The sequence below is a fragment of the Gopherus flavomarginatus genome, chromosome 3, assembly GCF_025201925.1.
Source record: "Gopherus flavomarginatus isolate rGopFla2 chromosome 3, rGopFla2.mat.asm, whole genome shotgun sequence".
NCBI lineage: Eukaryota > Metazoa > Chordata > Testudines > Testudinidae > Gopherus > Gopherus flavomarginatus.
The window spans coordinates 187,293,152-187,316,071 of NC_066619.1; the positions used below are offsets into that span (position 1 = coordinate 187,293,152).

Here is a 22,920-nt window from a genome sequence, read left to right on the forward strand (position 1 = left end):
TGCTTTTTAACAGAATATTTGAATTCAGAAAGATTATTGGAAACCGGGAAGAGTGCCAGAAGCTGGTTTCAAGAGATTATCCAGTGTTCATTGACAAGGTATTCAATAGCAAAAAATGTAACTTAGAAAATTATGTTCACATATTATGTATGAGTGAAGTGAAATGAAGTCTTTAGTAAGTTCTCTGTACTGGAGAGGAAAGAAATTAGGTTTGGTGCAATATGAATTGTAGGTTTTATTGATATTTTGGCTCAACCTAATGTCAGTACAGCATGTGTTACTGATCTGGGATCAGAATTTAGGGAGTGATCTTGGGTCAACAGAGTGGCAGAAGGAATGTGGTAAGCATTTGCAAGGGGAGTATGTAGTTTGCTTCTCTTGCTAGTAGTTCCTCTGCCTGACTGAGGAGTTTCTGGAAAGATTCCAGAGGGATACACCCAGTTGTCCTTTGATGAAAAGACCACTAAAATATTCAAGAAAGGAGTAAATATATAGAGGAGTTTGTAGAGGTGGTTGGAAATTATAGGATTCCACGGGGAAAGAGAAGAAAGCGTACTTTGCATGTAACTAGATATGTAGCCAGTTAGTATTATTAAAGAAACACTTATTATGGTAGTGCCCAAAAGCTCCAGTGAGGATTTAAGGACCCATTGTGCTGGGTGTGACACAGACACATATAAGGGACAGTCCTGTCCCTGAGATTATAAAATCCAAAAGGTATAAACCAAGGGCTGGGAGGGAGAAGTAACATACAAGCAAATGAAACTGGTGACTGGCATGGTTCTGTAAACCAGATATTTTGGTATTTTTCATTGAGAGTAGAAGTAGTATGAGGGGAATGTCAGGACTTAGTAAGGAAGAAAGGAATGGGAAGGTGAGAAGTTGTTTCAATTAGTCATCTGTCTGTCCATCAGCAGCAGACAGGTTTTTACATCATTGCAGCGGTGAGTTGTAAGAAGGGATTTAAAAAGGTAGAGCAATAGCTGTACAGATTTCATTGTGAAGTTTTTTCCATCCTTTGGGGTGGCATGGGAGAAAACACGGGTATGTCCTATCTTAAAGAATTGTTTAAAAGTTTAACCAAACAAAGTTTAAACAAACAAAACCCCCTAACCCCTGTTTAAACTTTAATTGCATTAAAAACTGAATTTTGTTATAACTGAGCTGATTTTTATTTAAGTGAGTAGGCTCGTGGTAGACTTTTTTTTTTAATGCTCATGTAATATGATGATTGAAATTATACTTTCAAAACTGCTTGTGGATTTTTGTGCTCAAATTTGATTCCAGCCTAGGAACCCATATATTAATGTTCAGCCTTCAGTGCATATAATGTATGCTGATCATACACACTTTTAACTTTCAGTTCTCTCCATAGGTTGAGGAGCAATCAGACTGTAAAATACTTGATGGGCACTTCATTTCCCCTTTGATTCACTACATTCCTAATATCCTGCCAACTGAATCCATCATAGCAAGGTAAGGGAAAGGAAGTAACAGTTTTGGTTCTGAAACTAGCTCTGTAGAGAAATCAAAGAAATCTTTATTATAAAAATTACTTATACTACATTCTTTATTACAGCTACAATCAGAATACTTCATTTTGTTTAAAAATGGTTCATACTGTGATCTCTGAAAAATATTTAGATGTTTTAAATTAGAGTGAAAACACAGGTAATTCATTTGATGGTTCCATCCTTGGATGAATGGTTTATTTTCTAGATGAGCTTATTCTAAATTGGAGGTGACCCTAGCAAAACACGACGTGTTATGTGGAAGAGGTGGTTTAATTCTGAAAATGGAAATGTAATCCCATTAGAAAAGTTTTACGTGTTCACTTACTAAAGTTTTAATTTAATGGAACATCTATAACTGTGTTTTGATAACTAGCTTTGAGGCAGGAAAGCCAGAGAATTCTCATATGACTATGATCTGTTCTTAACCTACCTCCTTTGTAAAGGGGGGAATTAATTCATATATAAGCAAAAGTACTAACAAACAGCCTTGACTTGGATTTACTAGTCTTTATCAGTCTGCCACAACATCAAGTAATGTTTTGAGGTTGATTTCTTCCTTTTTTAAAAATACTTGTTTTGTGTTTTTTGTTTTGTTTGAGATATACAACTCACATCGCATGTCCAAGATGGAGAAATTCAATTCCCTTGCAAATATGAATTTTTGTAAAGGCCAGCAGTTTTTCCAAGAAAATAGTTTCTCAGTTCTGTATTTTCCTAAGAAACGCTCCATATTTACTAATTTATTCCACTTCTTATCAGAATTCAACCATATATATATTAACTTCAGTGTAGTTCATACATTGAATTTGGCCTAGTACTAGTAGTACAAAGTACGAGTACCCTTGAGGAAGTCTTGTTGCAGTTACACACTCAAGCAGTTGGGTGGTGGTGCTATACTAATGTTCTCACCAGGGTGTCCACCGAGCCTTGCTTTGGAGGTAGGGTGGGGAGCATCATTTTTTATTGGCTTCTAGCTAGCAGAGCTAGACTTCTTGCTAGCAGAAATCTTAAGTTTTTAAAGCTTTGCTTTGGGCATAAAAATTTACCTCAATCTAGGAGGCCTTGGTGTTATGACATCAACACCTGAGACCAGTCAATACATTTTTTGTTTTTGTTTTGTTACAGTTTGCCATCTCTGAAGACATTATTCAAAAAAGGCTCAGTAGGCTTCTTTTACTCCCTTTTGTTGGGTATAAAGGGAGTCACTACTTACAATTCCTGGCCTAACTGATACCACAGCTGAAAATGCAGTTTACTAATAGTTTCCACATACTGTTATGCAGTGGTTAGATAAGTTATAGGTGCTATTAAAAATCCAAAATGCATTAGGTAAGATAAAGACAAGGTGATTTTCTTTCAAGCTCATAACATCAAATTAAATCCATTAATAAAAGTTATTTTGAGCTTTAAGTAGTCTTCATGTGTGAAAAGCAGCACTGTAGTAAATTTTGTGTTCTTTTCAAATATGGATAGTTTAGCTAGTTGTGTATGAATGTTTTTACATAAAGAAGCAAGTTTTATTGCAACAGGACACCCCCTTGTGGTGAAATACCAATAGCTCAACAGAAGTGGTTTGCTTGTGTGCTCAGCTGGCCTGAGAAAAGCTTGGTGTGGGGTAAGGGAGAGAATAACTGAAGAAACTGAGTGATTTTTTTTGGGGGGAGGGGAGAGAGAAGGGAGAAGGGGAAACTGGTTTTTTTATATTTATATAGAAATACTTGTTAGCTGTATTTTTTTTTTTAAACTTTACTGTTCCTTTTTCAGTTTCAGTCCCCTCCACCGCCCCACTGAAGGAGAAAAGTGTGTGCTGTTTAGGGGATCTAGCCACACTTGCCTAATCTCAGTTCCCATGTCTCTATTCAGTAAAGTTTAGAATACAATAATGAAGTAGTAATCTCATTTAAAGCGTGACCTTTCAGCTCATAACTCCCTTTCTTCTTGGCGCTTGTGACCTTCTGAAGGTGAAAGCTTTTGGATGTGTTCTTAATTTCATTCATGAAAAAATTATATTGCTAGACTAATAGCAGTTTGCCTGAGCATGTAACCAAACTGTTTTTTCGGAGTGTAGTTTGGTGGTTTAACTTGCTTGAGGGTGAATATCTTGCTGTGTTATCTTGTATATTAAATAGTGTACTTTTGATAGGTTTCAATTCATAATACCCAAGAGATGGAACAGCAAATACAAACCTGTATGCATTCATCTAGCGGGTACTGGAGATCATGTAAGTATATAAAACTTTAATTTCTCATTAAAACTTTTAAGTTTAACAGTAATCTTTTAACTGTATTCTTGTTTAAATATTTCCTCTTTAGTACTACTGGAGAAGACGCACACTAATGGCCCGTCCAATGATCAAAGAGGCTTGCATGGCTTCTCTATTGTTAGAAAACCCTTACTATATCCTTTTGTTGAAAACAAAATGCTTTAACATGTCACAAAGTGCTAACTAAGGGGAGGAAGATAGAATAACATTTTATTTTATCAAGTGTCAGAGGGGTAGCCATGTTAGCCTGGATCTGTGAAAAGCAACAAAGAGTCCTGTGGCACCTTATAGACTGACAAATGTACTGGCGCCTTAAGCTTTCGTGGGTGAATACGTCATGCGTCTGACAAAGTGGGTATTCACCCACAAAAGCTTATGCTCCAATACATTTGTTAGTCTATAAGGTGCCATAGGACTCTTTGAGTATTTTATCCAAATGGTACAGGTTGCATAGATGAGTGGTGTTCAACCAGCGGTATACAGAGGTCTTCCTGGGGAACATCAACTCATCTAAATATTTGCCTAGTTTTACACCAGGCTACATAAAAAGCACAAGTGAAATCAGTATAAATTAAAATTTCATACAGACAGTGACTTGTCTATACTGCTCTATATACTATACACTGAAATGCAAGTACAATATTTATATTCCAATTGCTTTGTTTTATAATTGTATAGTAAAAATGAGAAAGTATGCAATTTTTCAATAATAGTGTGTTGTGACATGTTTTTGTATTTTGGTGTCTGATTTTGTAAGCAAGTAGTTTAAGTAAGGTGAAACTTGGGTTACGCAGGGCATAGTAGTCTGGAAAGGTTGAGAGCCACTGGCATAGATCAGTTGAAAGTAGGGATATGGCTGTTGGTCATAGAGACGTGACTTCTTACTGTAATCTTATTACATCAACCAAAGTGGTATCTCTAAGTGCATAACCATGGAATACAATGCTGATGATGTGTTAGACTGGCTATGGCATAAGGTGTTGCTCTTCTGGAGTTTCAAAAACAAAAAAACCCTTCCAAACCACTTTCATTGGTTACTGGGGTACTAGTTTGATACCGATCTCTCTGTAACCCAGTCATCAAGTACTAGACAAACTTCTCCTAGCCACAGCCAAATGAAAGCCAAGTATGTCCTTTTTTTGGGAGATGGAGTGACGGGGAGGAGGGGGATGTGTTTGTTTTTTTTAACACAAAATGTCCCACCCCCATCCCCCCAAAAAAGTGTTTACTTCTCATGCCTTCACTTGTTGAATACAAACTGTTGGTACTACAAATCCCTTTGATAATGTTCACCTGGCTTATCTCTAACATTTTAGGCATTTTTTTCTCTCTGTTGACAAAAGCTACCAGCCTGAATCCATCCTCCTTTCCAGTGTTGGGTAACTGCCCCAAATGCCTGCACCAGGTTTCACTCAGAAGAATCAGACTATATCACTTCCTTTTTTTCCCTTTACTACTTATTTCATTAGCACACTGTCCTAAATTACGAATGACTTCATCACAATTTACACTTGATTTTATTTTGTACCAATAAAACAATGTAATTGGGTAATAATTTAATTTACAGAATTGAATTCATCATTGTACTGCTGACATAAGTGATTTTTAATTTTAGTCTCAATTTTAAAATGTAAGTGTTAAAATAAAAAGTTATGTAGTGATGCCTAGAAAATGAATATATTTACGTTTATTTTCTTTAACTTGAGTCTTTACATGGCTGCAGAAAACCTAAGGACCAAATGTAAGTATTAAGATTACTTCTCACAGTACAGTTCTAATACTCTGTCCTCCTGACTCAAAATATATCCGAAGTATAGTGATATTTTGGCTCAAGAGGGCTGTAGCCTTCTGTAACTTAGAGACATGATGCTGAAAACATAATATTTACAATAAACTGCTTTGTCCAAGCACAGTGCTGTAGTTGTTCTGTAAGCCATACTCCATTCACTTAAGTGTTGAGCACATGGAGTAATTGCACTGTTCAGCCCCAATATGCAAACAAATACTAGACTTTTGGTCACTGTGAGAGTTGAAACTGAATAGCTTTTCAATTTTTCTTCTTTTTCTTTAAATTTGTTTAATGCATTGTAGGAGACACTACACGGATTTCTCAGTGCAGTGACAAACTTCCCACTTTATAATTTCAGTCTTACAGTGGCACTGATGATTGCTCCCAAAGCTGACTTACTGATTGCTCTTCACATGTTGTGTGCAATTTTTCAGTGATGTAAAACAGGTAAATAAGGAAAAAAAGTTGTCTCTGCCAATGACATCTTGTATACCTAGCACTGTATCACTTAGTTTTATTTGATTTAAAATAAAAAGGACTGTTGTTCCTTCACAGCACAGAAGATTTCTGCTCATGAGTTTCCAGTGCTTGCAGCACCTCAGTTATTTGAAGATATGGTGTTCCTTAATTCTACACTAGTAATTTAGAGGGTGCTTATTTCTAGTCTTCATTTAAGCCTGGATCACAAAAAATTATAAGAAAAAGAAACAAATACACATCCTGTGGGCCTTGAATGTAGAAAGATACTGAAGACTTTGGACTCACTCCTTCTCTTATTGAATTCAATAGAAATTCAGCCATTGGCTTCACTGGGGGTATGACCAGGCTCTGTTTAAAAGTAGACTGATTAAATGAAGACTGTGCACATCTGATATTGGAAAATAAAATATTTCTTTTTTCTTTTCTGGTGAGGAAAGAAGATCAAGTTTAAAAAATGTCTCGGACCTGTTTGTGATGGGAGGAGCTCTTGTTTTAGAATCAGCAGCTCTTTTGCACTGGCTAGAGAGAGAGGGCTATGGACCTCTAGGAATGACTGGAATATCAATGGGAGGACATGTAAGCCTTTATATTTACTGTTAGAAATTTCTTCTTTTTTTTTTATTTGTTAGCATTATATATGTACATTAATAACTAGGGAAACCTAACAGTTTACAGTGTACATGGGCTGATTATTTTAAAATGAACAAGTTTTAGAATAATGAGCAACATAACTTGATATTTAGGCATGACATGCCATTATTGAGGATATGCAGATGTATTCTCACTGTATATATACCATAAAACTCTTACAGATGAATGTTTAGCCTGTAGCAGTGTAATTCTCAGTAACTTTCATTGTCATGCTGCTTAATCTGTTAATATAGCTTTTTAAATTGTGACAGACTGTAGGGCTCAGATCGTGTGGGTGAACAATCCTCATCCTCAAAGGAAACCTGTACAAACCTTTCAAGAGAATGAGCTTGGGAACTTAAATTTGTAATTCTGCTAGACACTAAAAATCATTGACTGAATACAATTACTGGATTTGTAGCTTATTACAACAATCTATAACCCACTAACAATTCTCAAGCTGCTTTCCCCCTCTCCTCTTTCCTCCCTATGACTGGAGGGACATTAATGGGTCATTTCACCTTGAAAGGTCCTTTTGAAATGTGTTAAGTACTTATGCTAAACGATCTGTTCCATCTTGTGTTTAGCTGTGACACTCTGTGTAAGACCATGTCTACACTACAAAATTATATTGCTGTAACTTAGGTCAGCATAAAGCCACCACAGTTATTAAATCACTTGTGTGTGTGCACTTGTCTTCTTGCGTTGACTGTGTATGTCCTCACCAGGAGCATTTGTATTGATTGTATTGTCAATGTGGGGCATTGTAGGATGGCTCCCAGAGGCCAGCAACAGTCTATGTAAGCAATGGAGTGTCTAAATTGACATTGCCTTGACCTAATGACATTGGCTGTGACTGTATGCCTCTCAGGGAGGTGGTGTTACTAAATCAGCCTAGAAAGGCACCTACATCGGTGAGAGCCAAATTTACATGAGAACACTTCCCTAGCTAGGTTTGTGCAAGGCAGCTTGCATTGATTTAATTGTGTCGTGTAGTCCAGACCTAAGTTTTCCCAGACCTGAAGAAAGAACTGTGTAATCTCGACACTCTCTCACCAATAGAAGTTGGTTCAGTAAAAGATACTACCCCTCACCTACCTTGTCTCTCTGAGATTGTAAACTCTTTGGGGTAGGGACCATATTTTTATTCTGTGTCTGTATAGCACCTGGTCCAGTGGGGCCCTGGTTCATGTTGAAGGCTCCCAGGCACCATCACGGTGCAATAAGTTCTTATGTAGTGTTCTTCATCCTTAGAAAGCACTTTAAAAAGGAAGGTGAGCATCGTTATCTCTATTTTAAAGGTTGGGGAAACCAAGGACAGGGATGGAATCCATACTCTCTGGACTCCCAGACTATGACCCTGACCACTTAACTATGTTGCTTCTTTTGTTAATGAAGATGCACGTAATAGTTCTCCATATTAAACATGTGGGGTGGATAAGTTCCTCATAGTTTGGCAGTATGCCCAAGAGTATTAAATTAAACCACAGCTTTGCAAAACCATGCAACCAGTGTGGAGAAAGCATTTTTCTGATCCTCCTGTGTGCTGCATCTATGCTCCAGAATTTAATGATGAATAGAATTTACCACATTGTGCACTCTGATAATTCTGAGCTGAGAAGGAGTTATCTGGACTCTAAGGGAGATGAACATAGAAGTCCATTTACATGCTCAGTTCTCTTCTTAATCTTACTGTTTGTGGCATGCAGATTCCCTCAATGTATTTCAAAAGCTGCAGAATTTTTGATAGTCCTATTTGTGACTCACCTTCAAATTTGTTTCTTTTGAAGTATGTTTAGAAGGTTGTTGAGAGGCCTTGAGGAGATGATAAATGAAGTTCTCATGGAAGAATCCTTTTCTCATGGAAGGATTCGTTTTGCATTAGGATGAGTGTTCTGTTAAAAGAAAAGAAAATTCTTGTCCCTAAAGCAGAAATACTGCTACTTTGGCTGTGAACCAATTTCTTGGCCGGCTAAACCCAGGGTTGCGAGTTTAATCCTTCAGGGGGACGTATAGGGATCTGCAGAAAAAATCTGTCTGAGGATTGTCCTGCTTTGAGCAGGGGTTGGACTAGATGACCTCCTGAGGTCCCTTCTAACCCTGTTATTCTATGAATAAAACAAAGCTAACGTATCAAAGAGACTACTGGAAAGAACAGACTTCCTCAGTCTTTCTGGATTTTGTGGAGAAGTATATAACTGCAAAGATTCTTAGCATTGATACTACACGAGATAAACAGTTACTGTGTGAAGAAATACTTTAAAGATGAGAATTCTAAAAATGACTAAAGAGAAATTTTGTTGAAATGTCTTATTAAAATATGCAGTAGATCATCTGATATCAAAGTATTTTTTTTATTTAATAGATGGCTTCACTAGCAGTGACAAACTGGCCTAAACCATTGCCATTGGTTCCTTGTCTTTCCTGGTCCACAGCTTCTGGTGTCTTTACCACGGTAACTACATTATTTTTAGTTATGTTAATATTCTAGAATATGAACAGATGAGAAATCTCAAAGGTTTGAGTTGGGCGAACTAACATTAAGGGAGATTTTTTTTCAAAGGCACAAATGGGAGTTGGATGCCCAACTGTCCTCTGAGCCTTCAAAATCTCCCCCATAATGATGCTTCTGGATAGAGCCTAATTATAGAAGCTGCCTTTTGTCTTACGCAAGAAATAATGGTTTTAAACTATTTAGAGTTTTTAAAATGTGTAAATTTACAGAAAATGTATCTAATTCTATAGTATGTTTAAAATTAATGTTTAGGCCCAATATTTTTCTGTCCTAGTAATATACAGCACAGTAGAATATGACTTAACAAACTTGCTGCTTTTGATGAGAACCCTGAAATTTCACTGGGAAAGGGTTGTGGTTTTTTAATTATTCCTCTTCCTGGTTACTCTAGGTTTCTGACTGGTAAGGGAAATTCTTACTTGGTGTCTTAAAACAGGTTCTCAAACTGTGACCACCATTGAGAACGTGTCTTCACCACCCCTTCTTGAATCACAACAGTTTTTCCCTTCTTCCACATAAATTTAAAAGTTCCTCACATTCACAGCACTCCATTAACTTTACTTTCTAATCTTATAATCTTTCTTACTCATTAAACTATGTCTAAACATCTCTCCTTATTAATTCCCTTTGTCTCTTTAATTAACTTTTGATTTTACTTTCTTGTACGCTGCCGATTGTCCCTACACTAAGATTTTAATTAATATTTGCCAAGTACCTTCTCCTCCTGAAAGCCATATATGGAACAGTCTTCCTGGAGTAAGTTGTCCATATGTATTCCACTGGTGCACCTATACCCCCTACACTCAAGTTTGGATTCTTTGTGCATCAGTGTCCTTTGGGGCCATGCTTGCACCCTGAATCTCCTTGTATCTTCCACCTAAGGATATAAAAAGTGTTACAGCCTGAACTGTTCCTCAGTTCATTCTTGCTGTGCGTGGCTATGAATCAGAACTTAGGGTATATCTACACTTGTAGTTTTTGCACTGTAAGTTTTACCAGCGATAGGGAACTGGTAAAAGTAAAGCGCTGATTTGTGTACTCACTCAGTTCCTCAGGTGCCAGACTGTTTACACTAGTAGCACTTCCATCGCTGATGAGTGCAGCACTGTAGGGCAACTATCCCACAGTGCAGTTGTCTCGATAGGTCTTGTGGGAAAGGGTGGGGTGAGCGGAGGGCATTTTCAGTGTCCCATGATGCACTTTCCTGTCCCAGCGGCCCCCTTACTTCCTTCCTTGTTTCTTTTGTGGCATTTTTAAAACCCCTTGCTATCTGGCTGCTCTCTCCCCGCCACATCTACAAGCAGGAATGGATCCTGCACTGCTGTCCACTACACTGATGGCTGTCACTTGCACTTCGCGCTTGGCACTGCAGCTGTTCTTAAACTTGCAAAGAGAGCTGCAGTCAGAGATGCCTGATGAGCTGCCTGAAACTGGAACTGATGAAATAAGTAACATTCGATTGCTTTTGGCATTAACTGAGGAGCTGTGCACTGTGGAACGGTGTTTTGGGGCTAGGGAAACTAGCTTGGAGCGGTGGGATCGTATCATTATGCATGTCTGGGATGATGACCAGTGGCTGCAAAACTTTCGGATTCAGAGAGCCACCTTCATGGAACTGGGAGCTGAACTTTCCCCAGACCTGCGTCACAAGGACACCAGACTGAGAGTTGCAATCACTGTAGAGAAGCATGTGGCAATCACGTTGTGGAAGCTGGCGACTCCAGACAGCTACCAGTCAGTTGTGAACCAGCTTGGAGTGGGGAAATCAACCACTGGTGCTGTGGTAACTCAAGTGTGCAAGGCCATTCGTCGCATCCTACTGCGCAAGACTGTGACTCTTGATAATGTGTGAGACATTTTGGATGGCTTTGCAGAAATGGGCTTCCCTAACACTGGTGGTGCGATAGATGGAACGCACATCCCTGTTGTTGCCCCAATCCGCCTTGGCACTAAGTGTATAATTTGTAAGGGAACTTCTTCATGGTTTTGCAGGCAGTAGTGGATCACCGTGGGCATTTCATTGATATTAATGTTGGATATGATCTGGAAAGGTGCATGACGCATGTATCTTTAAAAACTCTGGCCTGTACAGAAAGCTGTAAGCAGAGACTTTCTTTTCAGACCAGCAGATCACCATTGGGGAAGTGGAAATGCCCATTGTGATCCTGGGAGACCCAGCTTACCCATTGATGCCATGCTCATGAAGCCATACACTGGAAACCTAGATGTGAGTAAGGAATGTTTCAACAACAGGCTGAGTAGGTGCAGAATGGCTGTCGAATGTGCATTTGGCTGTTTAAAAGCTCACTGGAGATGTTTGTACAGTAGACTGGAAATGACCGAGGACAGTATTCCAATGGTTATTGAAGCATACTGCACTTTACATAACATTTGTGAGGGGAGGGGCGAAAGGTTTACTCATACATGGAGTGCGGAGGCCAAATGCCTGGCTGCTGAATTTCAGCAGCCAGATACCAGGAGTATTAGAGGGGCACAATGTGTGGCAGTTAGGATCCGGGATGCCTTGAGGGAAAAGTTTGCAAATGAAAATCATGAAACTTTGCTGCTGTGCTTGGGAAAGGAAGTGTTAACAGCATGCGCTGTGCCACATGGCGGTTCTTGTAGCTGTGATTACATGTATAGATATGTGAATGTTAGGTAATAAAGCAAGTTCTTACTCACCTCTTCAGCACCCGAGTTCGTGCGGAGTTGGTATGGGGCACACAATTTTGTCAGAGACCAGACACCAATGCGTTGATTAACGGGCTCACACTATCCTTAGCTCTTAAAGCTTTAGATTAAGTGTGGCCCCTTTATTAGGGGTGAGCATCAATATTTATACACAGAAGTAAACAAAGTGATTAACAAAAGATAATGGTCATGCATAATCAATCAAGATTTTACAGGAAAAGCAAGTTTAACAAGTAAATGCATAGAGATAAAGGCTAATGGCTACTTGAGAAAGGGGGTGTCATGAGTAGTTTGCAGGTCAGTGCTTTGTTCGATAAAGGGTTCAGAAAGGATTATGCAGAGACGGCCAGTCTGGGTGTGTTTTGGCTCCCCAAAGTTCACCAAAAGTTTAGACCCAACATTCCTCCATTTGTAGCTTTGAGATAACTATTAATCAAAAAGCTACACCCTATTTTAAGATCTCAAGGGCCGCTTGGCAATTTCAGCCTGGGCCAATTTGAAGAGAGTAAGGCTTTTAGCTGAAGTGGGAAAAGAATAAACTGACTTACATGAGTTTATGAGGGAGGGGACACACTGAATACAGCAACACAGTATTATAAGGACTACTATGGCCCCAACAACACCCACCAAGAGGTTTTTAACCCACCCAAGTCCGGGCAGCCAATTCCATAAGGCTCCCCACCAATCATAAGGTGGCTGGCCAGAGGAGTAGTTTTTAGCCATTTCCCTTAGGTGTTTGGTACGTTGAAAAGTGTCAGAGTAGGTGTTATTTACAAAAACACAGCATTCTTCATTTATGAGGGCGCAAGTTCCTTCCTGGGCTGCTAACATCATATTTAAAGCCATTCTGTTTTGCAAAGCTAACTGGCGCAGCTGGGACATTTTCCCGGCCTGATTTTCAAATAGGGTTGCAGTTTCATTTGTCAAAGATTTTAATAGTCCCTGTAGGCGGATGATAGCACCCTTCAAGCTAGTGTGACCAGCCCACCGCTGCCAGGACAAACCATTACGGAGATTAATATCTCTGTCAGTTTTACGGATGTTACGAACGTGGGGAAAATGAGGGGGAGTGAGGCAGATGCGAGAAGGCGGTGCTAGCCATGCCAAATAACATGACCCTGCCCAATCAGGGGAGAGAAAGTAATAAGCCTTGGGCCCGCACACCCAGTATGTTCCATATAATGCGTTTTGGGTATTCCATTTCTCAAAGTAGGAGGTAACCCACCACCCGTTGTACCACTGTTCCCCTGGTAACGCAGAGGGGTCGTTGTGTGAACTGCAGAGGCACAATTTGGTAGTGTTGTCCTCAAAGGGCAGTGTAGTACTGCTTGAGCAGTTGTAGAAGGCAATTGTGTATTCTTTAACAATTAGTTGGACACCCTCGAGATCTGAGCAGGGCTTTTTAAAAACTGACTCTGAAAACCTGCCCCTCCATGAAAAAGTTGAAAAGGTTGGATCGGGGTGAGGGATCTACATATGGGATAAGTGGGATGCGCAAGGCTTGAAGCCAAGATTTTTACTAAAGGCGGTGCCATTAAAATATATGTTGCATTTACTTGTTCCCACAAAAGTTGACCCTTTTTCTTTAAGAAAACACAGTGATTCTGTTTGATTGGTTACCCTGAGATATTTGTTAATTGGCACTCCTGTTTTGTTCCATGTAAGATTGGGTTGGACTGGATCTTTTATTCTAGTCGGTGGCATTCAAGTTATATTAGCAGTGGTTAGGGGAATGGGTGTGAAGGGGAGTCCCTGTGCTGCATTTACTGGAAATTGAGTACATACCCAGCAATCACTTCTATTTTCTAAAATACGAGTTTTAACCTTGTGGGAATATCTAATAAAAGCATTATTTTCATAAGCAGAAAATAAACTAAAAAAGCATAAAAAAAAACATACAGTTGTCAGAATAAAGGGTTCTTTCATTTTTTTCAAGTCAATTTAAGTCTAATGTCTGAGAGAGGTAAGCTGGTCCACTGGTCGAAGGCAGTGTCCTCAGTGGTGACAAGAGCTGCTGGTCCGTCACTGTGGTCCACTACGGCTGGCTTGACGTGGGAGTGGTGGATCCAAGATTTGCGTCCTTTCAGGAACACTGCAGTCTGGGTTGTTAAAAGAACTTGGTGGGGTCCAGTAAACCTTGGCTGGAGGGTGTCGTCACGAATGAACTTTTTGGCCCAGACGAAGTCCCCTGGTTGGAACGGGTGGATTTGTTCCTCCAGCGGCACGGTCTGGGAAAACTGCGAGGCTTTCCAAAGGGTACGAAGGCGAGCCTGTAGGGAGAGAAACTGACACGCGGTTATATGATCCCCTCCCAATAGTGAAACATCAGCACGTGGTAGCGCCCTGCCTTTGAAAGGGGGGTGTCCATAGAGCAGTTTAAAGGGGGATAATCCCAATGCGCGGGTTGGGCTAGTACGAAGGTGAAACAGGACCAAGGGAAGTACCTGAGGCCACTTTAATCCTGTTTCCTGACAGTATTTAGCCAATGTAAACTTAAGTTCCCTATTCATACGCTCAACTTTCCCGCTAGACTGGGGGTGGTAGGGTGTATGAAAGGAGTGTGAAATGCCCAGTTCTTGTTCTAAACGGCCAAGGACATGACCAGTAAAGTGAGGTCCGCGATCTGAGTCGAGCACAAGAGGGATGCCAAAACGGGGTACAATATTTCTAAGGAGAATCTTCGCCACTGTGGCAGCAGTACAATTAGCAGTAGGAAAAGCTTCGACCCAGGAAGTCAGAGGGCAAACCAAAACAAGGAGGTGCTTTTTCCCAAAAGCCTTTGGCATATCTGCAAAGTTAATTTGAAGATGTTGAAATGGAGCAGCAGGCGGAGGTCTTCCACCCTTAATTTTGTTAAGAGGCGGAGCAGGTCCATTACGCTGACATGTGCTGCATGCTTTCACTATTGATAGGCAATAGGGTTGAATGCCTGGAGCATACCAAAAGCGAGCAATAGTGTCCACGAGGGCGTGCGTGCCGTAGTGACCCCCTTTATCATGGTGCCAGCGAACTGCCACGGGGTATGTGGAGCGAGGGAGGCAGGCTCGGCCATCTGGCATAAGCCAGGTCCCTTTGACCAGAGTGGCCCCGAGGCTTTCCCACGATTGTAGTTCAGCAGCGGGTACTGGTACGGGGTGCGGTGGAGTAAAGGAGGAGGTTGCAATAGCCAATGTGGGCATGGCTAAAGGTAAGGTGGCAGCCTTCTTGGCGGAGGCGTCAGCCAGGGCATTTCCACGGGTAACGGGGCTACTATCTTTAGTATGGGCCCGGCAGTGAACTACAGCCAGGACAGAGGGTTTTTGGAGGGCGTCCAAAAGCTTGTGGATGAGGGGGAGGTGCTGAATGGGTTTACCGGCAGCTGTCTGGAAACCTTGAAACTTCCAGAGGTGGATATGACAATGCACAACTCCAAAAGCATATTTGCTATCAGTAAAAATGGTAACGGTCTTACCAGCGGCCAACTGGCAAGCTCGGGCCAGGGCATAGAGTTCAGCGGCTTGGGCTCCCCAGTTGCCTGGCAGTGAGGCGGCCTCTTGAATGTCCCATTCAGAGGTGACAGCATAACCAGTGAAACGCTTGCCATCAACATAGAAGGAGCTTCCGTCCGAGAAGAGGATGCAATCGGGGTTGTCCAGTGGCACGTCAAACAGGTTGTCTCTTATCTGTAAGATGCTGTAAACTACTTCCACACAGTCGTGCTGATCCTGGAGGACTGGCAGGTCAGGAAGCAAGGTAGCTGGATTAAGTGGTCCACACCTTTCAAAAATTAGGTTAGTGTCTTCTAAGAGTTCGGCCTCTAGCTGTTGCTGACGATGGGCCGAAAAGACTTGGGTTGTGCCCCTACGCAGAAGGGCTGACAAGGCATGAGAGGTCCAAACCGTGGTAAAATGACCCAGGGTTAGGCTCTTTGCCTTTGTGATCAGCAGGGCAGCTGCTGCCAAAGTCCGGGTGCAGGATGGGGTTCCCTGAGCGACAGGGTCGATTTGCTGAGAGTAAAAAGCAAGCGGGAAATGGTGGGGCCCGCTCAGCTGGGTAAGGACACCACTAGCAATTCCGCCCCTCTCGTGGACAAAAAGGTGAAAGGGTTTGCTGTAATTGGGGGGGCGGAGAGACATGGAGGAGGCCACACTGTCCTTGAGTAACTGAAAGGCTTGAATAGTGTCCGGGGACCATTGCAAAGGGTCAGGAGCAAGGTTAGCAGTGAGTCGGTGGAGCGGTTTGCTTAACTCCCCGCAGGACGGCAACCAGGGGCGACAGAAGCCAATTAATCCTAAGAAACCTCGAAGTTGTTTCTTGGTGTTCGGTAGAGGGCAGTTTTGAATAGTCTTTATGCGGGCTGGGTCCATCTGTCTTCCCTCTGGGGTTAACAGGAAGCCCAGATATCGGACCTTCTGTGAGACCCACTGAATCTTTTTAGGGTCTACCTTGTGGCCTCTGGTGTGTAGGTATAATAAAAGTGCCTTACCATCGATGCGGAGGGCAGCTTCTTTGCGATTACCTAATAGGATGTCATTTACGTATAGGACCAATGTGGATCCCTGCGGACTGGTGAAACCTTTCAAGTCGTGGCGGAGGCACTGGCTGAAAATCGTGGGGCTGTCTCTGTAGCCTTGAGGAAGTCGTTGCCAGACATAACTTTGTCCCTCCCAGGTGAAACCAAAGAGATACTGAGAGTCTGGGTGCACAGGAATGCTGAAAAAAGCTGATTTTAAGTCAATAACAGTGAACCACTCAGCATCCCAGGGGATTTGGCTGATGATAGTAGCTGGGTCAGGAACTACTGCATGAAGAGGGACCACATACTGATTAACAACTCGTAGATCCTGTACAAAGCGCCAACGAACAGGGTTTCCGTCCTTTTTAGGAGGCTTTTTGACAGGCAGTATAGGGGTGTTACAGGGAGTGCGCTGAGGGCGGACTAGCTTTTGTGCAATGAATCCCTCGATAATGGGGCGGATGCCCTCCCGGGCTTCCAGCGACAGGGGTTATTGAGGGACTGACGGGGGGGTTAAGGAAGGCTTCACCTGAATCCTTACGGGCTCTGCCGAAAGGAGCAGGCCAACATCAGTGTCAGAAATTCCCCAGAGGGTTGAAGGCAAGTCAGTGAGGTCAGGGGAGAGAGAGGGGGGTGTTTCCCAATTACCCTGAGTAGGGGCCGAATCTCCTAACACTGTCATTAATAATCCTACCCCTTCAGGAGTGCAGGTTAAAGTAGCCTCAAGCTTACAGAGTAAATCCCGGCCCATCAAAGGGATCGGACAAGCTGGGGAAAAAAGAAAACGGTGAGGAAAACATTTATCAGCATAAACAACATTCAAAGGCAAAGTGAGTTCCAGAGACTGTGGGTTGCCCTCCACCCCAGTCGCAGTTTTAACCTCAGAGGATAGCCAGGGAGAGGGGGCATGATTTAAAAGAGAGAAAGTAGCCCCAGTATCAATGAGGAAAGAGACAGGCAGTCCCTGGACTGAAAGGGTTAAACGAGGCTCTTTGCTGGGAGGGGAGAAAGTGAGAAAGGAGCCGGCTAAAGACATTAAGGAAATAAGACCATCACATTGTTTGCCTTCGCCCCCGGGGTACCGTCATTGAGGAGGTTGAGTTTGCTGCGGCTGCTGCTGTTTCCCATAGTTGATCCAGGCCTGGGGAATGGGCTGAGCTGGTGGTGCAGGGGTGTATTCCTTACTTGTGTAAGCATCTGCGGATGCAACCAGACCCTCTGGGCGTCCCCAGGGGCATTCACGTTTAAAGTGACCGGGCTGTCCGCACTGAAAACAATTTCCTGATGGCTGGGGTCGCCAGGACCCTCTTCCCCGAGCACCCTGGAATCCCCTGCCACGGCCACGGCCTTTGCCTCGAACACCGCCGTGAAAAGCTAAAGCCATCAGCTTATATTCTTCCTTTTTCTTTTTCTTTTTACTACTTTCCCTTTCTTTCTCCCAGGCAAAATCAGCTTTCTCCAACACTGAAGTGACTGACTCACCTCCCCAACCAGGGCGAAACTTTAAGAAGTAATCCCTTACAGGGGGCACCGACTGATTCACAAAAAATGAAATAAGAGTAGGGTGGTCTGCTTTTCTCTCAGGATCCATCTGAGTGAACATTCGGGCCCCCTCCAATAGCCTCGACCAGAACTTTCTGGGCGGCTCATCAGATTCCTGCCGAATCTGCATGAACTTAGCCTGATTAGGCGAGCGGCGAGCCATTTCCTTGAGTCTCTCTAACAATCGCTCTCGATCTGTTCGCAGCTGAGTCAGCCTTGGCTGAGTCCAGTCTAGGGGATTCCAGCCAGCGGCCAGATTCCGCCTATTCATCCAAGTACGATTAACTGCATTGCTATCTCCCCATGTCCTTTTTGCCATCCACAATCTACTACGTTCCTCTCCGGTCAAAACTCTACTTAACAACTGATCCACATCCGTATAAGTAGGATTATAACTTAAAAACAATCTTTCTAGAAGTTCTATGATTTTTCGGGGATTTTTTCCAAAAGACCCTGACAACTGTCCCCACTCTTTCAAGTCCCATTCTAGCCATCCTTTATATTCCACAATATTAGCATGTTGTAACCGTCCATCATTGCCCATATAAGGTTGATCGTGCACCTGTAAAGGCATCTCTCTAACTATACTTTTATTACTCGCAAGAGATTTGACGGGGACATCCTCTGGGCTATCCTCGGGGGGGGGCATGCACCCTGCCGTACCTGCTTGGACATTAGCCTAGTAACCACTCCTCCCGAGGTTTGCCCCTCCATTTCCTCCTCATCCTTCTGCAGAAATTCCAATCTGGTATCCTGCAGATTCCCCTCTGCTACAAGGAGAGAGTCCCCCTGCGGAGGAATAGGGGCAGGTGCAGAGGGGACCAGCTGACGAGTCAAAACACGCCGTGGTCTACACCCTTCATCGAAATAACCTGGAGGGGGTTCACTCTCGGGAGAGTACCTGACTGCCATAATTTTTAAAGATTTCCACAGCTCTGCTGCTGTGTCCCAACAAAACCAGTAACATAACTGTCCCGGATGGTCTTTTTCGATCTGGCTCTTTACTCCTCTTAAGGCAGCCTGTTCGAAAGAGCCATACGAAGGCCACCTCATCTCCGGGTCGGCCAATACCGCGGTATACCCAGTCCAATTCCTTACACATAGTGTGTACAACTTCTTCCTAGACATTCCTGTCTGTACTGGGAGTTTCCCTTCGTTCCATAACTTATTTACAATCCCCAACGGACTCTCAAGAGGCACGCTAGTCCCTTGACCCATGGTATCTGACAGGAGCCCTCCAACTGGCGTTTACCCTGCTGTCCAGTACACGACCCCTCAATATTGAATTGGCTGGGAGAAATCTCCTGTGGCGCCTTGCCAATTCATATATGAGTGGTCTGACCACTGGACAGAGGTACCGCACCAGAAAGAATCCCGGACGAGCCCCCAAATTGTTAGGTAATAAAGCAAGTCCTCACTCACCTCTCCAGCACCCGAGTTCGTGCGGAGTTGGTATGGGGCACACAATTCTGTCAGAGACCAGACACCAATGCGTTGATTAACGGGCTCACACTATCCTTAGCTCTCAAAGCTTTAGATTAAGTGTGGCCCCTTTATTAGGGGTGAGCATCAATATTTATACACAGAAGTAAACAAAGTGATTAACAAAAGATAATGGTCATGCATAATCAATCAAGATTTTACAGGAAAAGCAAGTTTAACAAGTAAATGCATAGAGATAAAGGCTAATGGCTACTTGAGAAAGGGGGTGTCATGAGTAGTTTGCAGGTCAGTGCTTTGTTCGATAAAGGGTTCAGAAAGGATTATGCAGAGACGGCCAGTCTGGGTGTGTTTTGGCTCCCCAAAGTTCACCAAAAGTTTAGACCCAACATGAACACAAATAAAGCTTGCTTATTTTTTTTTAAAAAGTGACCTTTTATTTTAAAAATAGAGAAAACACCACATGCACATATATCAATCCTGGGTGGTGGTGGTGAACAAGGGGGGTGGAGTGGGGTGGGGGACTTGTATACCTTTTTTTTAAAAAAAATTCCTTTTATTTTAAAAACAGGGGAAAGAGCCATATACCTCACAGCTGTGTATAACTCAGCTGTCGTTTGACAAGCGGTCTGTGGATGTGGATTGTTGAGGAATGGAAAAATTTGCAGTAAGCCCATAAGAATATGTAGAGGGAGTTAGAGGAGTGCATGGGAAAGAATTCTGCACTTGCTGCAATGGGGAGGCAGGCACGAATCAGGTCACTCTGCAGTGTAATGAGAGAATGCAACATGTCTGTCTGATGCTCCAGAACGTGGATTAGCCTCTCTGTGGCTTCCCTATGGAAAGCATTGTTCTCTTTTTAGGTCTTGGTTCTCTCTCTGTTTCCACTTTGTCATGGTTTCTGTCCATTTATTTTTACCCTGTGTCTCTGCTTGGGAGTGCTGAATGATATGACGAAACATATCCACCCTAGTGCATCTTGGCTGCTTTCTTAGATGTTGAAGACTGTCTGCTGCAGTGCGGGGGTGGGTCTTGCACAGTCTTTTCTGGGGAGACAAAAGCAACACATTGCTGTGAAACATACATACAGGAATCACTCCGTATACAATACACCACTGGTAAGAAATCACTGTCTTGGTGACAAAGTCAAGGATCTATGGTGCACAAGAACCCAGCAATGGTGAGGGAATGCAGGGTTAGAGGGTTTATTGCCTACACCCATTCTGAAGAAGACTAGCATGACGGGAGGGCCCCCAGCACACAAACACAGCCACCTTAGTACTTTTCTGTGCCCCGAACCTGCTTCATGCATTGTTAAAGCAAAGCAACTTACCAGAGCTCAGCTCTCCTGCCTCTGCCTCAGCAGACAGTGGCCGCTCACACTGGACACCTCCAGAGTGGAGAAGGGGTCCTGAGTGTACACAGCAACGGGTTCCATAGCTTCCTCAGTTTCCACGACTTCATCTGTGACCTCCTCCTCCTGGCTAGGGCCACTTTCCACTGCCTCCGGACGTGAAGTATCCACTGGGCTCTTTGCAGTGGAGGTGGGGTCACCACTTAGGATTGCATCCAACTCACCGTAAAAACAGCAGCTTGTGGGTGCAGACCAACTGTTTGCCTCCCTCACCTTGTGGTATGCACTCCTCAGCTCCTTCACCTTCGCTCTGCACTGCAGGGTGTCCCTGTTATGTCCCTTCTCCTGCATGCTGCATGCAATCTGCTGGTAGGTATTGAAATTCCTATGGCTGGAATGCAGCTGGCACTGCACAGCCTTCTCTCCCCAAACACTGATCAAGTCCCGTAGCTCGGCATTGCTCCAAGCAGGGGATTGTTTGGTACGTGGAGCAGCCATGGTCACCCGAGCAGATGAGTACTCACAACAGGAAATGGAGTTTCAAACTTCCCAGGGCTTGCAGGGGGAGGGGCGAATGTCCCTTTACCTGGCATCAGAGCAGCAGAGATCCTGGCCAAAGTAGTCACTTTTGGAACTGTGGTATATCCTCCTGAGGCCAAAAGGTGATTATACAGGTAGAATATGTCTTCACTTTAACAATAGCGCAAAAAGAACAGCGGAAAGAGCTGTATGCCTCTCATGAAGGTGGTTTTCTTTTTGTGGTAAAACTCAAAAGTTTCACTGCAAAAAGTAATTAACAAGTGTAGATGCTCCCACGGTTTTAAATGGTAAGTGAAGACGTACCCTTACAATGTCCATACTTTTCCTTTGTGTGGTCTATCCATTGACTTGTAAATAGATAAGTACTTAAGTTAGTCATTAGGATTAGGTTTAGTTTTTTTGTTAATGTTTCTTTTCAGAAAAGGAAACTCTTCTTTGTCCGTTGACACTTCCCTCTACTGGGTCTAGTCTTTAGGACTGAATACAAATCTCCAGGCTTTAAGGCTTTAATGCTCCTTAATGAAGGACACAGACGATGCTTGTTGTGTCTAGGTAAGAGCTACATACCAGACAGATACGCCGTTTATTAATTGTTCTCAAAGGGCAAGGTAGTCTCACCTGAAACGTTCTTCTGGAGAGGTCAGGGCACCTCTTCAGATGGAGTGTCTGGGGCCATGGCTACACTAGAGAGTTGCAGCGCTGGTGAGGGGGTTACAGCGCTGCAACTTAGGATGTGGCCACACTTGCAAAGCACGGCCAGCGCTGCAACTCCCTGGTTGCAGCGCTGGCTGTACACTCGGTCGAGCCTCAGGTGTAGGGATTCCAGCGCTGGTGATCCAGTGCTGGTCAGCAAGTGTGGACGCCCACCAGTGCTTTTATTGATCTCCGGGGTATAAGGAGGTATCCCAGAATTCCTGTCCACAACAAACCGGAAGAAAGGGAGAGCTCGGAGTTCAGCCAAACTGCTTATTTAAAAAACAAACACAGCTCCTGTTTGCTGAGCGAGAGGAGGCAGGCAGGGGAATTACTTTGGAATGTTCACAGCTGTTTGCTTGAAGAGAGAAACAGCACTCTCACACGGCGGGGGGGAGGGGGAAGTCCGTGTTCAGCAGTTGCTGATCTGGTCTGACGGGTATTTAGCAGTACATAATTTGCATTTAGTGAATGAGAGAGGAGTGGGGGAAGGAAGTTAGAACAGTCCTTAGAACTTGCAAGGCAGGGAGCTGAGAACAGTGTCAACTCCAAAAATCCATTTTGTCTGTCTCCTCCACGCTCCCTGTCACATTCCACCCCACCCCCCTCTTTTGAAAAGCACGTTGCAGCCACTTGAATGCTGGGATAGCTGCCCACAATGCACCACTCCCAACAGCGCTGCAAGTGCTGCAAATGTGGCCACACTGTAGTGCTGGTAGCTGTCAGTGTGGCCACACTGCAGCGCTGGCCCTACACAGCTGTACGAACACAGCTGTAACTACCAGCGCTGCAAAACTGTAAGTGTAGCCATACCCTGGGACTGAAAATCCTGAGTAGTGCACCTGCTGGCTCCTGTGCTTGCATATGTTAAACTGGCATATCTCACTAATCCTCCTCAGCTGTTAAAAACCTCAGAGGTTATGAGGAGAAAGGAGCACCAAGGGTTTCCAGGAGAAAAGATTTGGGTCTCTCT

The 22,920-nt window shown here is 43.2% G+C and overlaps 1 protein-coding gene across 6 annotated transcripts in view; it reads left to right on the forward strand.

The window, feature by feature from the left end:
- The window catches only part of ABHD18 (abhydrolase domain containing 18), a 56,383-nt gene that overhangs the window by 19,960 nt on the left and 13,503 nt on the right, over positions 1 to 22,920 (forward strand). The window contains exons 3-9 of one of the 6 annotated variants that reach the window (XM_050946630.1): positions 14 to 98; positions 1,376 to 1,476; positions 3,658 to 3,736; positions 3,828 to 3,912; positions 5,492 to 5,519; positions 6,485 to 6,623; positions 9,043 to 9,132. In XM_050946630.1, the coding sequence (XP_050802587.1) occupies positions 14 to 98; positions 1,376 to 1,476; positions 3,658 to 3,736; positions 3,828 to 3,912; positions 5,492 to 5,519; positions 6,485 to 6,623; positions 9,043 to 9,132 (607 nt within the window). Of the gene's footprint in view, positions 1 to 13; positions 99 to 1,375; positions 1,477 to 3,657; positions 3,737 to 3,827; positions 3,913 to 5,441; positions 5,520 to 5,869; positions 6,015 to 6,122; positions 6,624 to 9,042; positions 9,133 to 22,920 lie in introns of those variants that run through there. The other 5 variants (XM_050946626.1, XM_050946624.1, XM_050946628.1 and 2 more) reach the window with 5 other exon arrangements.